Genomic DNA, 18,365 nt, shown 5'->3' with positions numbered 1-18,365 from the left:
GGACCCGTTCTAAGCATTCAACAAGTGTTGAAAGAGCTACGGGAAACGCTGTTTTCACAGTTCAGGTGCCACAGGGACCTCAGGTGAGTGTTCCCTCGATGACCTGGGGATTCTACAATCCCTGCAGGTTCTGGGAAACTCAAGGGTCAGATTCAGCAACTGCATCAGATGGTCAGTGGGGGATGGTGACAGTGCCATAGATCTGATCTCCAGCCAGAGATCCAAAGCCACTCCCCTCCTCTCTGCCTGGGACAGTGGGAAACGCCTGGTATTAGCTTGACTCTGGGCTGTCAAGCAGAAAAGGGGGCAAGGCCAGAGCCACGGTGTCTAGTCTGATGCAGGTGATGTTTTCCTGTCACATTTCTTGGCATTGTGTGTGATCCTTAGGAAAGAATTTGGAAGCTGAAGTTAAAACCATGAGAGGACTGGGTCAAAAAAAAAAAAAGGAAACAAACAGCGAGAGGTGGAGGAGAAGGTACATATTGGTCAGGAAGAAGAGTGCAAATCGAACACTTCCTGAATGTATGAGAGTATGGGCAAAAATGGCCTAAAGTCTTGCATTGTCCAATATGGCAAGCCTCTAACCACATGTGGCTATTTGAATTTCATTAAAGATCCTGTGCCTCGGTTGCAATAACGACATTACAAGTATACAATACCCAGAAGTGGCTAGTGGCTGTCACACTGGACAGAAAGCAGCTGTTGTTCTATACTCACAGAAAGTTCTCTGGACAGTGCTGGGGGACTGCCTGGTTGTCTCCGCTCATTTCTTACTGGCCACAATGAGTAGGTTCTGACACCTTTTTGGGGAAGAACTGAACTGGGGGAAGCTAGAAGGTACCATTATTCACTCTCCAGCAAACCTACACCTGAAAACTCGAAAGCTTAGCGCGACTAGCAGCATGAACCTACCAGTATACAAGGCTCCCTGGGCCCTAACCCCTTTCTCCCCTCTCTCCTCTGCATGTTTACAGCCACTCTGACCTTTGCATATTTTATTCTGATTCTATTTTACACTGTTTTAATTGATGTTTAATATAGCTTAACTCTGCGTGGTGTTCAAAGCCCCTCACCAGGGGGCCGTTCACAGGCAGAAGCACAATTAATAGCAATCCCCAGAAAATTATGCCCTGTATTGAAGTTGTCATTGAACCATATAAACGCTTATTATTACTATTGAATTCTCCAGCCCTGACACTTTCCTGTGTTTACTAGGTAGCAGATAAACCTTTGTGTTTGTGCCTTCCCTACGCTATCACACCATTAGGACTAAATATAGCTCTTGTGTGTATGTTTAGCTCCATTTAGCTGTGCTTTGGAAGAAGAGGGGGTAAAAAAGAATTAGAGTTAATTAAATTGCCGGAAAATGTAATTTGTTCCTCCCCTACTTGACAACCCCATGAAAGACAGACATCACTGCTACCAAGATGGGTAACTGGCCTCAGCTATAAGGTGGAGGTGAAGCCCAGACCCTGGTAACAGGACACGGCTTTTGGATCGGCCTCCTGTGAGCATAGGGTGAGCGGCTCTAAAACCACAGGATGCTGGGAGAGCAGCCAGGCACTACCCTGTGCCCAGGCTGAATGTGACCAGAACACAGAGCTCAAGCTTGACGGGCAACCCTAGTTCCCCAAGGAGCTCGAGGGCAATCCAGCTAAGAAATCTGACCCCCAACCGTCACCTCTCTTAGTAAACAAACCAACCAATTTTGGGCTCTTCTGAAGCTTAGTTTTTGGCAAGAAAGCAGCTTTCCTACAATTCACATGTCAGGATAAGCAATGGAAAGTTCCAGGTGGGTCTGGTACCTGGCCTCTTCCCTCGCTGGCAGCCCTTCTCTTCCTGGGCGCTGCTCTCTGGGCACCCTTGTCTAGTGAGAGTCTTCTTTATAGAACACAGAGGCTCTGGAAGACTTCCTCCTGACTCAGCTCCTTGTTCCTTTCTCACTAAAATAATGGAGTGCAGACAACACACAGGTTTACCTCTTCTGTCTGCCTGTCACATACACCTAACTCCCTTTTATATGCCTCCAATGTCATAGTCTCCAAGGTTACCTGTACTGCAAGGGGATGGACAGGTGTTGTGGCTGTTGTCTGAGACGCATGATAGAAGTGCAAGTAAGAGCAATGTGATCAGAGCGTGGAGAAAGTAGGTCTATGAATTACTGTGTGAACGTGCCCGAGTGATCACCTTCTTCCGGCCTCAGTTCTCAACTACTGTGAACCCTATGGATTGGACAATATAACGTCTAGGCCTCATAGCTATAAAATGCTCTAATTCAGTATTCTGAAGGCTGTACGCTCAAGTCCTTGGAAGCGGAATGGGTCATGCTTATTTCTATTTATAATCCATTTTTTATTTTTGCACTCAATGCTCTATGGAGAAATGTAGATTTCTATTCTAAATTCTTCCTAACTAACAAAGGAAAAGTTCTATTTTAGGTTGTTTGACAGGGAAATGTTTTTAACTAGATTGAGTTTCCCATATTTTGTTTGCTCTGCCTTCTTCCATCTTTGCCTAAAAAAGAAGTTTCTAAAAAACCAGAAGTGCTTTCAGTACTCTGGTAGAGCAGGAATGAGGCTGCCTTGGCTGAAGCAAGAATATGGTGCCCATCTTGGGCCCCAGTGGAGCAGGACTATTTGCCATCTGCTGCACTCACTGCCTTGTCTCCAAATTGGGCCTGTTCTGTAGTTTGCTGCAAATACTAGGAGCTGAGCCACTAGCACTTCCCACCCATGGCAAGTCTTGAACCCTCCATACATGGGCTGCCAAGACCATCTGAAAGCAGGGGGCCGCTTTCCAGCTTAGGGGAAAAACATGTGCATTAAGTGGAACGTCTTTCACCTCCTCTGCTCCTCCCCAGCCGTTTTGAAAGCTTTAGACGGAAAGGGAGGAAAGGAAGACCTGTCTGGAAAGGGAGGAAAGGAAGACCTGTCTGACAAAGCTGAGGAAGGTGATGGAATTGTCTGTGCAGGCCAGGGTGGTTTATTAATGATCCACAGGAAAAGAACAATTGTCCTGCCGCAGTTTCGCCTGTAATTAACCAGCTTCATGGAGAGCTGGCTGCCTTCTCCAGGTCTGGCACCTGCTGACCGCAGAGCTACCTGACACAGCAGCACTGGGTTTCTAGCAAAATCTCCCCACTGGGAGAGGGGCACCCAAAATAGTGACTTTAACTCACTGGGCAGGCACTCAGGATGTGCGACTGTGGTGGCAGTGCTCCTCTGCGGAAGCCTGGCCCCGTGCTCCAGCTGACACGAAAGAGTGCGAGTTGTCTGACGGCAACACTGGCTTCACATTGCCCACGAAGTGCCCGTCCAGGTAAGTGGATCCCTCTGCTGGTTGGTAGAGGTCACAGAGCAGGGGCAGCTCCAAACACTTGGTGGCTCAAACTCTACAGACTGGATGTTCTGGAACTGGCTCGTGCTGCAGAGGGGCTGAGAGGGCTCAATGACTGTGCAAGGCACGGTGGACAACAGATGCTTCTGTGTAAGGGTATGTGGTGGAGAATCAACAAAATTCAAACCACCACACAGAAGGGGAAAAGATGCTGGGTGAGCCAAGCGCTGCCTCTGGAGTCAAGGCCAGCCTCCCTCTTAAAGGATTTAAAGACCCTGGGGCATCCCCCCAGGTGGGTGACGTCATAAGTACTTGGGGGTTGTGTGGGGTGGTCTCCATCACCTTCCCCAAGTGAGAGGTAGGTGTTCCCACTGAAGGAGAACAGGAAACACTAAAGAAAGAAGCTGATGAGAGCTGTCTCTGTTCTTTACCCGGGGTGGAAACAGTTGTCCTAAACTTAAGAGCCCTTCCTCCCCCACTTCCCACCAGCCTAGTTCCCCCAAGCTGAGTCCAAGTTATGACTTAAAGGCTCACGGATGGGAGGACCGACCTTTGCCTCTAGAGCAAAAACAGCCAGTTGGCAGTTTTTTACTCCATATACACAGTTTACACTCTGTAGAAAAATGGATAATCAAGGCAGGCTGTGCCCTTTGGAAGGACAAGGGGAGGAAACTGCTAGGTGAGGCAGCAATGTCCATCAGCTGTTGCCATGTTGTTCTTGCTGAGAGTACAGCACACATGCCCAACCCTTCAAAGCCAGAGTCTCTGTCCCCACCCAGCTTTGGTTACGGGAGCCGAGCCCAGTGATTCTCTCATTCCTGTTCCAGCAGTCCAGAAACAAGAGTGGTCCCAGTTGCAGACCAGCAAATTAACAGGCAGAAGAAGAGGTCACTGGTGGCTTGGTAGGAAATAGATCACTCATGATAAATGAATTGGGACTGCCTGCCATTTTTCCTTGCTGCCACCTTAATCAATAAAGGAAAAGGTGAATTGCTATTGATCTCTTCAATACCTCTCAACGATACTGTACAAATTACAGAAACACAAGGGGGAGGGTGAAGGAGAGAGAGAGAAGGACAGATGGAAGAAGTCTGGGCAGCGGGAGAATGCAGGGCCTCCCTGGAGGTGGTCTTCCTGTCCAGGGGTGTTATGGATGCTCAGGACACATGCAAACGTGTCGACAAGGGCCCTTCCTCACCCCAGCAGCGCTGCCATGGAGAGTGGCCTTGGGGCTCCCTCTACACCTCGCATGCTTGGTAGGCCTCATCAGGGCACAGGAAGCCAAATGGCTCCTCCTGACAGGAGGCCTCAACTCTGTAGGTTGAGAGGTACTGCGGATCCCAAGGTCTCATGAATTTCTGATGTTGCCGTTCTCCAGTGGTGTCTAGCTAGGTTACCTCAGCAGCTGACTACAATTCAGAATGGGGAACCAAGAATCAAATGCTTCAAGAATAAACTCTGGCTTCACTGTACTAACCCCACCTCTGGGACAACTGGCAAAAAAACCAAAACAAAACTAGACAGGCAGCAGATAAAGTTGAAACTAGTCTGCATGTTACATAAAATTATATATGTTATCATACTTGATAATGACAAAAGCGATGGCTTCTAGGGTTCAAGCCTGACCTTTGAAACACTCTGGGCTGAAAGATGTGTCAAAAAGATCAGAAGGTGAGAGGCTAGATCTGGATCCTGGGATTGTGTGCAGACAGGCTTGACGATGTTATTTATATGTGAATAGTCTTCCCCCGTGAAGCAGAAAACAGGGCGCAGTGGTATCACAGACAGGAATATCAACCCATAACAGGAAGACACACATGGACTGTCTGATTCTCAGGGCTTGGACCAACCAGTTGGCTTTAAGGAAGACTGAGAACACTTCAGTACTTGGGGACAGCTGCTGTTTAGGAAGCAGTGCTTACTAGAATCAAAGTCATGTCAGGAAAGAGGCAATGTAACAGACAGATGGCATGGCACAGGGAAAAGGGAAATTCTACCCAAGGTTGGCTCAATGAGGTCAAGGATGGTCAGACCTCAGGGTCAGGAACAACAGTTCTCTTGTTTCATCCACTGGGTCTAACGGTTCAGAGGCAGATGAGGAAAAACTGTGTGATCAGAGGTCCCTCTCCAGGTCACAGAGTGCCCTCAGCTTGTGGGTGGTTATCTGTCACTGGGGGCCTGGCAACCCTTTTCTACATACATGGGAATAACAGGGGGCTCCCTAGGAACCTCACCCTATGCCTTTCAGCATTCTCCAGGTGGAACAAGGTTAAGTGTTCCATTCTGCAGATGGTGAAACCAAGGCTGGCAGGCAGTCGCATGGCAAATACAAAGTAGAACCCAACCATAAAAAGCCACGTGTGAAAGTAGCGAGAGCCCTGCCGGGAGCTCTTGGCATGATTCTCCAGGGACAGTGACTCAGGCTGTGATTGTATAATTCTGAAATCAATGACAACACAGCTCGCCAGTCTCCCCACCTTCCTCCCACAAATACCTGAAGGCCCACAACGTAGAGCGAAATAGAATGCAAGTTACAAAGCTGCTGATGTGTTTAGAGTGGAAGTGCTGAGATTAGGAGGAGGAGGTGGTTAAGTGTACCCTGGGCGTTTACAAATGGCCACGTCTGCAGCCCTGTAAGCCGATGAAGGATGAGCCCTGGCCAACTCTGCGAGGCAGACAAGAGAGACCGCCGGCCCCACCCACAGGAGTGAGAGCACGGCTGTAAGAGGGCACAAAGATAAGAAACAACTATTTAGCAAACACCAGTATCCTCCTACAAGGCATCTTCCAACTCCGAAAGTGACCCTATTCTAAAATTACCAAGTGGCAAGTGGCCAGGCCAAAAATCCATATCCAATCAGTGGTAATGGACTATGTGTTGCATCTCCTCATGTAAGGTTGCAGTACTGCTATAAAAACCCTGGGTCAGTAGTTTTAGATTGATTTAACTGGAGTGGCAACGGCCGCCCAGCGCTGCAAACACTGGCGAGGCTCTGAAGTGCAGTGGCCTATGGAAGGCTCTGGTGGGGAAGGACGGACCTGCTGGTCTTATTTGCATGGTCTTCCACCTCTAGGTATACGTTCAGTGCCAAGATCCTTTTCTGGTGACCGTTACTAGGAAATTCATTGCATCGAGAGAAAGGAGAGGGAGAAGGGGAAGGCATTAAGGTAACCTGGAATGAAAAATGACAGTTTCACTGTGCAGCTTCACATTTGCTTCTCATTCCTGGTTGAATGGACAGCTTTTGTTCTTGGTGCGCTCAATGTCCCAAAGGACTTGTCGTGGGTCCTTTTCTTGTCCCTTTTAATCCCGGATAACACCTGGATCTTTCTTTAGAGATCCTGCCTGGCATTCCACTCTCCTCTAGCCCTCCAACTTTACACAGATCAAAGATAAACTCATGGCAGTCAGATGACTATGGTCATAGTAAGGTGGTATGGAGACAAAAAAGACCACCGCTACATCAGAGCATAAGGAAGCATGGACCAGCCAGGCTCTAAATAAGTCATCCTGGTAGCCCTCATTTTCAAGTCCCAGTGACACTAGGAAATGAGTAAGGTCAGAGTCCAGTGTAAACAGAGAAAGCACGGCAGATCACTCTCCAAATATGCCATGGCAGTCGGAATGCGTGGCACAGTTCCTCGAGCCACTCCTCCTTAGATGTCCATATGACATATGTGGAGTCCTAGCTTCCCCCGCTGGTGACAGGTGGATTATCTTTGGTCCACAGTCAAGTTGAGAAGAGGGTCTGTTTGTAGGTTTAGGACTTCTGAGCATTAGTGTTTCCACTGCACGCAATGCTACCTGGAAGAAGTTGTTCTAATGTGCAGGAGGATGTGGGAGCAGTAGCAAAGAGACTCAGACTTTTCTCTTCTTTATAGAAAAGAGACTGGCTGACCCCTGATTCTACTTAAATGCTCCCAACACACAGGCCTTTGTCCAGTCCATCCTGCCTGCCTTGGCTATGGTTTGTCTTCAGTGAGGTTCCAATCCTAGATTTAGCTCAACTCAGTGAGAATTCTCGTGAACAATATAAAAGATGTTGTGAGCTATTGCTCACTGAGAATCTCCTATCTACCAGGGCACCAGTGCTGGGCACACTGCAAATATCCATTATATCCATGGTAACCCTACAGAGAGGTACCCTTGTTATAGGTAAGGGCTTAGGTTTAGTAGGATGGCTGCACTGCACAACCCCAGAGGCACTGTTGGGGTTACTGAATTCTATTGAATACTGAATTTAGAGAGGCTAAGTATCATGTCCAAGGTCACACAATAAATGGTGAAGCTGGAATGAGCACCCAGGTCTGACTCTGCACATGTTACTAACAGTCTTTGTTAAGTGGCCAGGAAGGGAAAGATGTCCTTCAGTGTTCAGGAGATGGGTCTAAAGAATGAGCTTATCCTTGCTGAATATGTGAGACATGCTGTTCAGACCAGGTTAGGGGATCTCTGCTGTTAATTCTCAAGCTTGCTCATAATCTTATTTCATGCACCACCGCGTTTCATAACAGACCATTGGTCACTTTCATTTTCAAAATCCATTTAAGTTCAGCTGACCAGAAACGGTCACGGGTGGAGCGGCAAGTGGGAAGTTCATCACTAAAGCCAGGTTTGGAACCCGCAGGATCTCGTCCAGTCCTTGGCGATAGACACAGGGAGTGGGCTTGCTAAAGGCAAGAAGAGGGTGGTGTTGAGGTTGGCTCATCCACCAGAGCAGTCAGGGCTATGCTCTGAGGGGAGTTGCACGTGAAATGCTAGAACATTAGTACCGATACTACCTGGAGAGCAAATGTAACCCACAAGCTGCTTCCTCTCTGCAGATAGCCCTGCTATTGTCTATGAGGAGACGGGCTTTAAAATAGGCATCAGTTGAATCATATAATTCCAAGGGGAAATGATGAACATTCAGGAAGTGAGTGCATCTGGGAATAGTTAGGACAAACAGAACAGGGAGGCGTGAGGCCTGAAGACCCCTGAACATGCCAGCTTGAAGGCTCACAATCAGGTCTACATGGGCGTGGGCCAAGGTGTCAGGGTCTGAGGTGAAGTTCTTCTGGAAACAGACGGGTCAAGTCTGCACAAGGCCATCTCTTGTGTGGAAAGTGAACACAATGTGCTAGTCAAGAGATATGAATGAAACAGAACTATTTCCCAAATGAGGCTTCCAGAAAGAAGTGGACAGACTTCATAAGAAGGGATTTCACCTGAAAAATGCTAATTCCAAGTCCCTTTTCTTTAGCCCTTTGTCATTAAGAATGTTACTCCCTCCCTACCCCATGCTACTTTTTTTTTTTTTTAAAGAGAATTGTAACCAAAGCTTAGAAGCAGTGAACCCCCAGGATGATTGAAGAGATAAGAGAAATCTAAATTAAAATAAATGTCACCCAGCTCACCTGGCACTTTTACCTCCGAGGAGTCCAGCAGTCTCTTACCTCCTGATAGCAATTCTCCATTTGTTCCAGGCCAGAGGCTCTCCATAGCTCTACAGAAGGCAGACCAGGAGGCTGAACGTGCCTGGCAATAGCCATCTTCCACAGGGATGGCTCATAAAGAACATCATTTTATGTCAGGCAGGCAGATAGTATCGAATACCATAGGTGGCAGGGGTTCTGCTTAGCAAGGCTGTTTGAAGGATTTTCACGACCTTACGTTTGTAGTGATAATCTGTTAGCAAACCAGTAAATGCCTTCTCCAGTGGCAATCACTGCCTACTATAACTCACTTCCAAGCCTCAATTTAGATAAGGTTCAAAGTAAGGACTATGGACTATTGCAGCAGAAAGATGCAAGAGGAAGTCATGTTTGAGCCTTTCACATCTTTGCTCTGGGACTGATGTGGGTTTGACTAAAGATGGAAAGGAAAAACCAGTGCCAGGGACTGCTAGGTCTACATCTCTAATTTTCTTGTGCTGGAAGGAATATTAAGAAAAACCAAACTAAAGTGGCAGAAAAAACACAGGAGTTTATCAAGGAAGAGTTCACCATAGTAAGGACCTCTTATTCAGGAAAAGGAAGAGTCTCTCTGCTGAAAGGATTTTCTTCCCTGAGATAGAATGGCATCCTTGAGACCTTCACACACACACAATCACACACACACACACACACACACACACACACACACACACACACACACACACACACACACACACACACACACACACACACACACACACACACACACACACACACACACACACACACACACACACACACACACACACACACACACACACACACACACACACACACACACACACACACACACACACACACAACATAGAAGCTATAAGGAGGCTGCATCTCTTGTGGACCTAACTTTTATTCTGCCCCCCAATCCCAACAGCCAGCCCGGGATGCAAATACTAGCCTCTGGAGGGCAGTGAGGCCTATCAAACCTATACCAGTCAGGCTGTATGACATAATTACAGGTAATAGGATCTTGGCCAAGTCAATGAAGAATGAAGCCCAGCAGCTATTTCAGAAGAATGGATGCCATTCTATGCTTGACTAGCTAGGAAAGTTCCAGGCAGAAGAACAGGGAAACAGACCACAGCCAGCTGAGCCAGCAGCTTTGCGGAGAGGAATCCCACTGGAGCCAGCAGTGTGCTGGCTCCCATCAGTGCACGCTGCTGAGCTTGCTTGGGGAAGGCAATTGGTGACTGGCTCCCAAGGAGTTTAAAAGCAAACGGGGGAGACTAGTAGCCAGGGAGGAGGAGGGAGGAAAGGGCAATGTGATATTCTTCATTATATTTAGCCTCACCTCTTTGTATTCTGATGCCATTTTCATTGAATGGGACTAGAACGGGAATTGAGGGCCCTTCTCCTAGAGCTTTTAGAGATAACTTGGCAAGAGTCAGGAGCCCATAAATGAAGGGGCTGTAAGTGGGCAGCCTGGTAGTCACATGGTGCTTATAGCCTATCCCTGAACAGAAAATTTGAACTTCAAAATAAACCCTTCACCTCAGTGAGCAGTTAGATCAACAAAAGCAAAGGATGGAAACCACCAGGGAGGGAAAGAAACAAGCAGCGTCTATTAGGAGGGTGAGGAAGGACATAATGCTTTCTATTTGAACACTGGAATTAAAAACAAAACAAACAAACAAAAAACACTCAAATACCATTATCTCATTACCCCATCTGTAAGACGGGGAGACCAAAGGAGGTCAGAGTCCCCTAGAAAGCACACAGTCAGGTCTGAGTAATGGACTTTTTCTATGAGAAGATCCTAAATTAGCAGCTGTATGTCCAACCTCAATACTCCAAAGACTTCCTCTCCACTCCACAAATGTTAAGCTTAGAGAGCTTTCCCGAAGAACCAGAACAGACAAGAACAGGCCTTCCCAGTATCTAGAATTAGATCACAGGGAACCAAAGAGTTGATTTAATGAACATTTATCAGTTGAGATTCTCTTACGCATGAGGCAAGATACAAAGAACACAAAGGCAGAAAGCATGCTTCTTGTCCTTGAGGAGCTAACAATCTAGTGGGGAGACCAACATAGATCACTTCATCATCACTGGCCAGTATGTGACAGATGTCTGTATGGACACAGCACTCTGGGGACTGAAGGAAAGCCATCTGCCCAGCCTGAGAGATCCAGGGAGTGCTAAAGAGAGAGAAGGGGGTATATCTGGGGGGACAGATGGGAATAAGAGAGCAAAAGAGGGGGTGGTTGATCTACTGGGTGGAGAGCTTAAGTTGACCTCACGGATGGGAAATATGGAATGAAATGTTACATATAGGGAATCGTGAATTATAATGTCAGTTGTGATGAGGTGCAGATTATGAAATGAATAGTGGAGATACCTGAAGTTTAGAGGTTATCAAAGATACATGTAAACTAAGGAGATTAAACTTCATCCCAGAGGCAATGGGGAGTTACATATTTATAAACGATGTATCTTTTGAGAAAGGTTGAAAATAGAAATATGGACATACATGATCAAACTGATATGAAGCAAGGCAGATCAGCGAGAAATTATACAAAAATTAAGGCCCACTAAGGCCAAACAAAGGATGAAGCAGGAATCAAGGAGCTAAACGATATAAGAACTATGACAAGAGGAGAGTCAGTAATTTGGGAAGGCATGGCCCCTCTGCAGCTGTGAGCCCCTAGAGTCCGACTCAGAGACTCTGACCACTCAACCAATGTTGGACCTCCAGGCAGATTCTTTACAAATTTATTAGTTTCAGATATTTGAAGGCTGAGGAATATACAACGTAGCTAAAAAGAATAACCACCTTATAATAGCAAAACTGGCAAGATGTGGGGAAAAAAACACTCATTTGGGAATGCAGACATTTGAATTTTGGTATTAATATTTGTCCTACAATAAGCTCTGTGAATAGAGGCAGTTCACTCTGCATCTTAGTTTCTAGAATTGTAAATCTGGGGATAATATTTTTCTTACAGGTTTGCTGTGAGATTAAAACAAAGTATTATATAAGAAAGCGCTTTTACACTAGAAAACGCTATACAAAATTGATCACTATTAAGACAGAAAATCTTTACTTGAGCCCCCATCAAAGAAAATAGCCTTAAATTAATTGAAAAAAAAAAAAAAAAGGAAAGACCCCTGGTGGGTGATGAACTGTCAAGATGTGTGAGGGAGGTGAGAAAAAACCTCAGCCCTCCAAACAGCCTTCAATGCCTTGGGGGATAACAGAGGTGTTTAGAAAGCTGGCCTTGCTGTCTTCGCTCTTTCCTGGGCAGTGGTAGAGATAATCTAGAATAGGGGGTCTTTGTATAAGTAAGTGCAACATTGCCGGCTGGCTGGCTTGCTTTTCCAGTAGGTTATTCTTTCCAGCTCAGCAAGGGCTACCAAGGGGCAAGGTACTGATAAGAGCTGGAGAGCAGTGGGTGTCCTCCACCCTGGTGGACTTCCCATGGCTTGAACCATCCTCATCTCTTTGATCCAGAGAAGTAACATGGCTACTGTTCCTCCTCACATTTGTCTCTTAGACAGGGAAGGGGCCTGCATGGACAGATGGGAAAGGAAGGGTGAGAGAGCAGGTACCAAGAACTTTGGGGAAAGACAGGGCATGAGGAAAAACACTATTTTGATCAGCAGTGAACTGCTTAGACCAGTTTACCTTTTTCAGACCAGATACAGTATATTTGGTGCTAAAACAAAGGAGAAGGAACCACTTTCCTTTCAATTAAGTATTCTTTCCCAGACAAACCCCTCTGTAAATAAGACACCAATATTCAATGCTGAGCCCACATTTTTCTGAAACATAAATACTTGCTCTTCAAACAGCAATAGTTGCTTACGATGCTTCTGTGTATTTTTTTTCTTTTTTTAAAGCAGGGGTAGTGGGAGGGAGGGAATCCAGGACTGAGCCCTGGCCACTGCAGCCTGCAGAATGAGCTCCCAGGGGGACAGCCTCCCTGTGGATGCGGGCAGGAAGAAGGGAAATAGGTCAGGGCAGCAGCCGGAGCTTTCGGCTCACTCTTCAGCATGAGGATGTCATTTTCCAGGCAGCAGCAAAGGGCAATTTCGGAGAGCTCAGGACAAAGGGGTCATTGAGAAAGGCCTTGGAAATGATGCCCCCATCCTCCCAGGAACTGCCTTCCTACAGCCGGGAACTGTGAAGAGGGTTTAATTGTGGTGCTGATCTCTTTTAATAATATCTTCTGGTCCTCTCTCTAACAGTGTAGGTTCTCCTGCTGCAGTGGCAGCAGCGGGTCAGTGAGCGAGGGCTAGCTAGCTGGCCTTCTGACACAAAGGTGTGGAGAGATTCCCCAATGACTGTTTAACTCACAGGAAGGGCCTCAGAAAGAAGAGGATGACCTGGGATCGCTGGATCAATGTTTTAGACAGCAATGCCAAGGCAGGAAAGAATCACTTACCCAGGACCACATGATAACTGGAGTGTGAAAACCTCGGAGTTTGCACTTTTAAGCTGGTTGGTTATCTAATGCTCTCTCTCACCACCACTTCTGGGAAGATGCTAGCAAAGGGCACAATTCTCCATCTGGGAAATTACACCGGATCTTCTTGTCCTTGGCAGTGTGGCAGGGAACTGCCTGAAAGAGGCAGCTGTATTTGGGGGGCAGGGGGTGCCTGGCAGAGGGGGTGTCACCAAGCACATGCCGTCCAATGGGACACAATGATCTCATGTGTGATCCAGAAGTGGTCCAGCCTCAAAGGCAGCGGACATGAGAACAAATCCATTTTCAGGGCTATACCCAACCCAGCAAAACCTGTGTAGTACAGTCAGTAAACATTTTTGATAAAAAGACAAATAGTAAATATTCTAGGCTTTGCGGACCATATATCCTGTTGGAACCACTCAACCTTGCTGTTATAACATGCAAGGACCCATAGACAGTATGTAAAAAGGTTAGTGTGGCTGTGTTTCAATAAAGCTTTATTTACAAAACTGGCAGTGGGCCGGGCTTGCCCACCCCTGCTCTATACCAAATGAGCGAGGCTGGGAAGAACAGCTGAAGTCCTTTGAGAGTCCCTGGGCTGCTGTGGCCTTCCAGGTCACAAAGAGAACCAGGTAACAACGTGGTGTCTAGCCTACAGTTAACGCCCTGAAGCTGGCAGCACCAGCAGGACACCCAGACCACTGACCTGAACAGTCCTGCCAGGCTCCCGACTCAGGGAAAGGAACGAATGCCAAGAGGAACCAATGGCTGAGGAGAAGGGCCATGAAGAAAGATGGAAAAAAAGAAGAAAGGCAATGAGAGGTGGCAGGGAGACACTCAGGAAAATGAGCTGCGTGATGGCCAAAAATGCCAGGCACTCTCTCCTGATGAGTGTCATTGTAAAAACACATTTCAGCAAAGCAGGGCACTCAGGTCTCAAGATAATGGGGGCTGGCTGAAATGAGAAGGGTCTTGTGTGTGACAGTGCAGGCTCCACAAGAGGATATGGGATGAAAAAACTGCAAGTCTGTCTCCACCCGAAACTGGGCAAGAGACAGGCAGCACTTCCTGCCCCATCAACCCAAAGCTAAGACAGTGCACCTCATAAACAAGGAGTCACTTTTCAGGGCCAGGGGCCCCATACTCGAGCTTTCTGTCTGCTCCCTGCTAGGGTGTTCATTACACAGTCCCTCCCCTACTTCACATCCTTCTCAAGGCTGTCTCTGGGTTCCTGAGTCCAGCTCAATGGCCATGCCTCCCTCTGTGGGGTCACACATGGGGCCCAGGAGGTGCTGTGAAATCACTGTAAGACCCGAGTGCTGCTCCTTTCCGAGATCAGATTTGTAGTGACTGGGGAAGGTAGGCAGGGGCTGGAGAACTCCTGGCCCAAAATAAGATAATAAAACATATATATATATAGGGGGATGTGGCAGGGTCAAGGACAATCGCATCACCACACCTGTTTTACTGAGCTAAATGTGATTACCAAGGAAACAGGCGCAAGGTAAGAAAACCCATTCAACTGTGGCCATCACAGCAGCAGTTTGGCCCCTGAAGAGTTCCTGGAATGAAGTCTTCAGTGGACACTGCCCTGAAGGTGAGAGTTATGTGTGGTGCGCGTCTGTGGTCCCATGCTCAGCCACCCAGGCAACCACATGGCCCTTCTCCTAAGGGTGGGAAGGATCTCTACACTTGAGGACCAATCCGTCAGGCTTTTCTACATTCTTATGGGGTAGAGGGAAGATGGCAGAGAAACGCTCCCCAGGACAACTCCTGAAATTAAAACAAGGATACTATACAGGCAAAAGTTAGTGAACAAACCTATAACAAAACAAAAACCCCTCTTCATTCCTATGCCGTTCACAAAGGAGTTTTCATATACTATGAAGGAAACTGCCCAGAATAGGCTGTAACCGGTTCCTTTAGTCAGTATCCCAAGTTACCCTCCGTTTAGGCCATACTTGTCTTTCCTCTGGATAAAGACCTTTCAAACCCGTCAGCCCAACAATCATCCAAGCAGCTAAGAAAACGTGGAAAGGTTCTTGATCAAGAACCCCTAACTTACGGCTGTGGAAGATTGGGACACTCCAACTAAGAAAGATCAATATCAGCCATGGATAAGACTAAGGATCTGCAAACTCAATCATGTGCCAGGGGCACCAAAGAGGATGGGGAAAACACTTTAGCTTTTTCAACAATCAAATATCAGCAAGTACACAGACAAAGGTAAGGTCATAATAACCATGAGACAGTAAAAGAGCTTTGGGCCACTCACTCCTTTCAGTGGTCAGTATTCTCTTTGACCCCCTTGTGCTTTTGGATATCACCAGCGGGCCAGAAACATGGTCAGGAAGAAAAGTGGCTGAGGAAACAAGAGTTGGAAAAGAAAAGGGAAAGCAGCTTTAGAAGATGTGAAACAACAGGAAGAGGATACTCGTGAGAAATGAACAGAAACGTGACTAAGAGAGTAAGTGATGAGGATGTTACCAACACAAGTCTCAGGTAGCCCAGTGAGCTGATTTCCTCCCCCATCCAAAGCATAACCAACCAACCAACCTTTGTTCCTGCTCCCTATGTGAAGTCTTCAAGTCATGACCTTGAGTGGACTCACCTGCTATTCCAACATGAAACAGTTCTGCAGTTCCTTATTCAAAGGGGATATTGCAGGAGGGAAATTCTAAAATAGCCACCCCTTTAACTCAATTCCTATAGGGTCAAAAATGTCAATAGCTACTGACAACAGGAGTGTTTGGATTCTGGAAACACTTCTCTGGCATGCGGGGGCGGGGTATCTTTAATTGATAACAATTCAGCCTGCACTATGCAGTTGCAAAATAGCGGGGAAAGACACCTTGCATACCAACATAAGGACTGCTTCTTCACAAACAAATGCATCTGACCACACTGAAATAGAGGGCAATGTGCTACTGATGAGACAATTAAGGAGGTTAAGCACCCCCCCTTAATATATTCACTGACATTTCAAATCAAAATGAGAGATGTGAAAGCTTATAAACAGGTATTTGTACCACTTAACATCCCAAAGAAGCCCACACATCTGCTCCCAAGAATCTACAAAGATCCATGAGCAAGATAACCTCTAAGAGCCTCATAATCTTTTTCACTATGTTATGAAATATGGTATTGCATTAAAGCAGGAGGTACTCTCTGGATTTGATTGCTTAAAAAAAAAAAAAAAGGTAAAAGCCAGATCTAAAACCCTAAGCCTGAGTCCAGCACACTCCCCACTGTTCCTTTTTTGTGCCCTCCTAGCAGAATGAGCGACAGGCATACTCCTGGAAAGAAGATGGATCTGTTGACTATGACTTGATAGAAATTAGCAGGTAGATGGGCACCATGGCAGCTGAGCAGCCTCACTCCTGCCTGCAAGAGCCAGCCCAACAGGCAGAAACAGAAATACAATTAAATTAAGTCAGAAAACCCGCTACAGAAAATGCAATTACTCAAAGATACAAATAAATGTTCAAAGAAAATTGGCCCCTGACAGGGTTAGTCAAGCTTCTAAATCCAGCTGGAGGCAGGCAGCTCTGGGCTGATTCACCAAGGAGGAGACCGCAGAGCCAAAGGCTCACTGCCTCAGCATCCTGGCTGGGCCAGCCGGCGTTCACCCCGCATCCCAGGACACCCAGAGTGAGGAGCAATTGGCGGGTGGCTGGTCAATGAAGCAGGGCTCCAGACACAGGATGTGGGCAGACACGGAATGGATCATGGACGTGGAAGGCGGAGTGCCAGAGAAAGGGGAAGACGGATCTCCGACATTGCAGGAAAACACCAGACCGAGTGAGCTTCGCTCCCTCCACCCTCCTCATCCAAGAAGCAACTGGAAGATGCCCTACCTCTCGCTGCAGCACCAGCTCCTTGGTGAAAAGCGTTGCCTCCTCACTGAATGGCTCCCCTTCCTGCACCAAGCCTGGGAGGTTCCGGGCTCCTCTGGGGCATTCGATACCTGTGTCAGGAAAAAGGAAGAATTTGTGATGAAAAGGGGCCCGTGAGGCCTGGTGTCCAGGAAGAATGGTCCCCTGACTCTGGGAGCCAGATAGGTACTAGATGATAATGCATGACATGAGGTAGGACAGAGAAGTGGTAGGAGGGGAGGTGTTTAGTTCACCTAAGGTGGGAAAAACGACCACTAGCAGGGCAGCAACAGCGGAGAAGGGGATCTTGGTCACATAGTCTGGAAATTATTAAGATCACCAGGGGGGTTTCAAGTAAGATATTCGGGAAACAACCCCCGACTCCACCAAGATCTGGGATCCTTGTCTTGGACTCCTCGCTCTGTAAGGGCCTATAGTCTCGCTGTTTCAACCATCACTTACACAAATGGCTCTCTCATCTAAATTACACTGATATCCCCAGCCATTTTGCCTCCTGAGAGCCGTTCTGGCTGATGCCTCGAGATTTTCTCTTTACTATCTGACTTGCGCATCCAATTCAAAAGTGTTAACTTGGTGTCATTTTCCTCTTCAAATAAGCTTCCCCCTCTGTCCTCTGGCTATATTTGGGACAACAGTACCATCAGTATTTCATTCAGAATGGGAGATAGAAAAAAAACAGAATCTTGATGAAATATTAGGTGTCTGAAGCCAGACAGACCTGGATTCACATCCTAGCTGTCATTTATTAGATCTGTGACCATGGCCAGTGACTGAGCCCACTCACAGCTTCAGTTGTCCTATTTGTAAAACCTACTTCATGTGGCTGTTGGTGGAATTAGGGGAGATTATTACGGCAAATATTTAGTACCATGCCTGACATATGGAAAGGTTCAATACGTTTTAGTTCTTATTATTGTATCATTATTATCACTGACACAATTACCCATGCTCAAAATCTCTGTCATCTTTCATTCTATAAAGTAGCCTGCAAGATTCTTGAGGACAAAATCTCACCCTTCACACGCCTGTGTACTCAAGGACAGCACTGTATACAAGATGGGTGCTCACTAACCAAAGCAGACTGCGTTTTCTTTCTCTTTGTTTCAATCACTGATGTTGCAGATATTTATCACTGATGGTGGTCACCTGTGACAGGCCATGAACTATGTCACATTTTGATGTCTGAATTAGATTTCCCCAAAATTCAAACTGCAGCTATAGTTATGAAGCCAAAAACGTGACCTAGGTTAGA

At 46.8% G+C, this 18,365-nt stretch overlaps 1 protein-coding gene across 2 annotated transcripts in view; it reads right to left on the bottom strand.

The window, feature by feature from the left end:
• SND1 (staphylococcal nuclease and tudor domain containing 1) overlaps positions 1-18,365 on the bottom strand; it is a 425,720-nt gene that overhangs the window by 81,964 nt on the left and 325,391 nt on the right. For both annotated transcript variants that reach the window (XR_014066017.1, XM_081531207.1), the window contains exon 16: positions 17,075-17,184. Coding sequence is in view for 1 of the 2 variants with exons in the window: in XM_081531207.1 (XP_081387333.1) it covers positions 17,075-17,184 (110 nt within the window). In the remaining variant the exon portion in view is untranslated. The remainder of the gene's footprint in view (positions 1-17,074; positions 17,185-18,365) is intronic.

Source organism: Giraffa tippelskirchi, chromosome 10, assembly GCF_054371585.1.
Source record: "Giraffa tippelskirchi isolate mGirTip1 chromosome 10, T2T-mGirTip1v1.2.pri, whole genome shotgun sequence".
Taxonomy (NCBI): domain Eukaryota; kingdom Metazoa; phylum Chordata; class Mammalia; order Artiodactyla; family Giraffidae; genus Giraffa; species Giraffa tippelskirchi.
The sequence above is the reverse complement of the archived record's forward strand: the minus strand, read 5'-3'. Positions and strand labels throughout refer to the sequence as shown.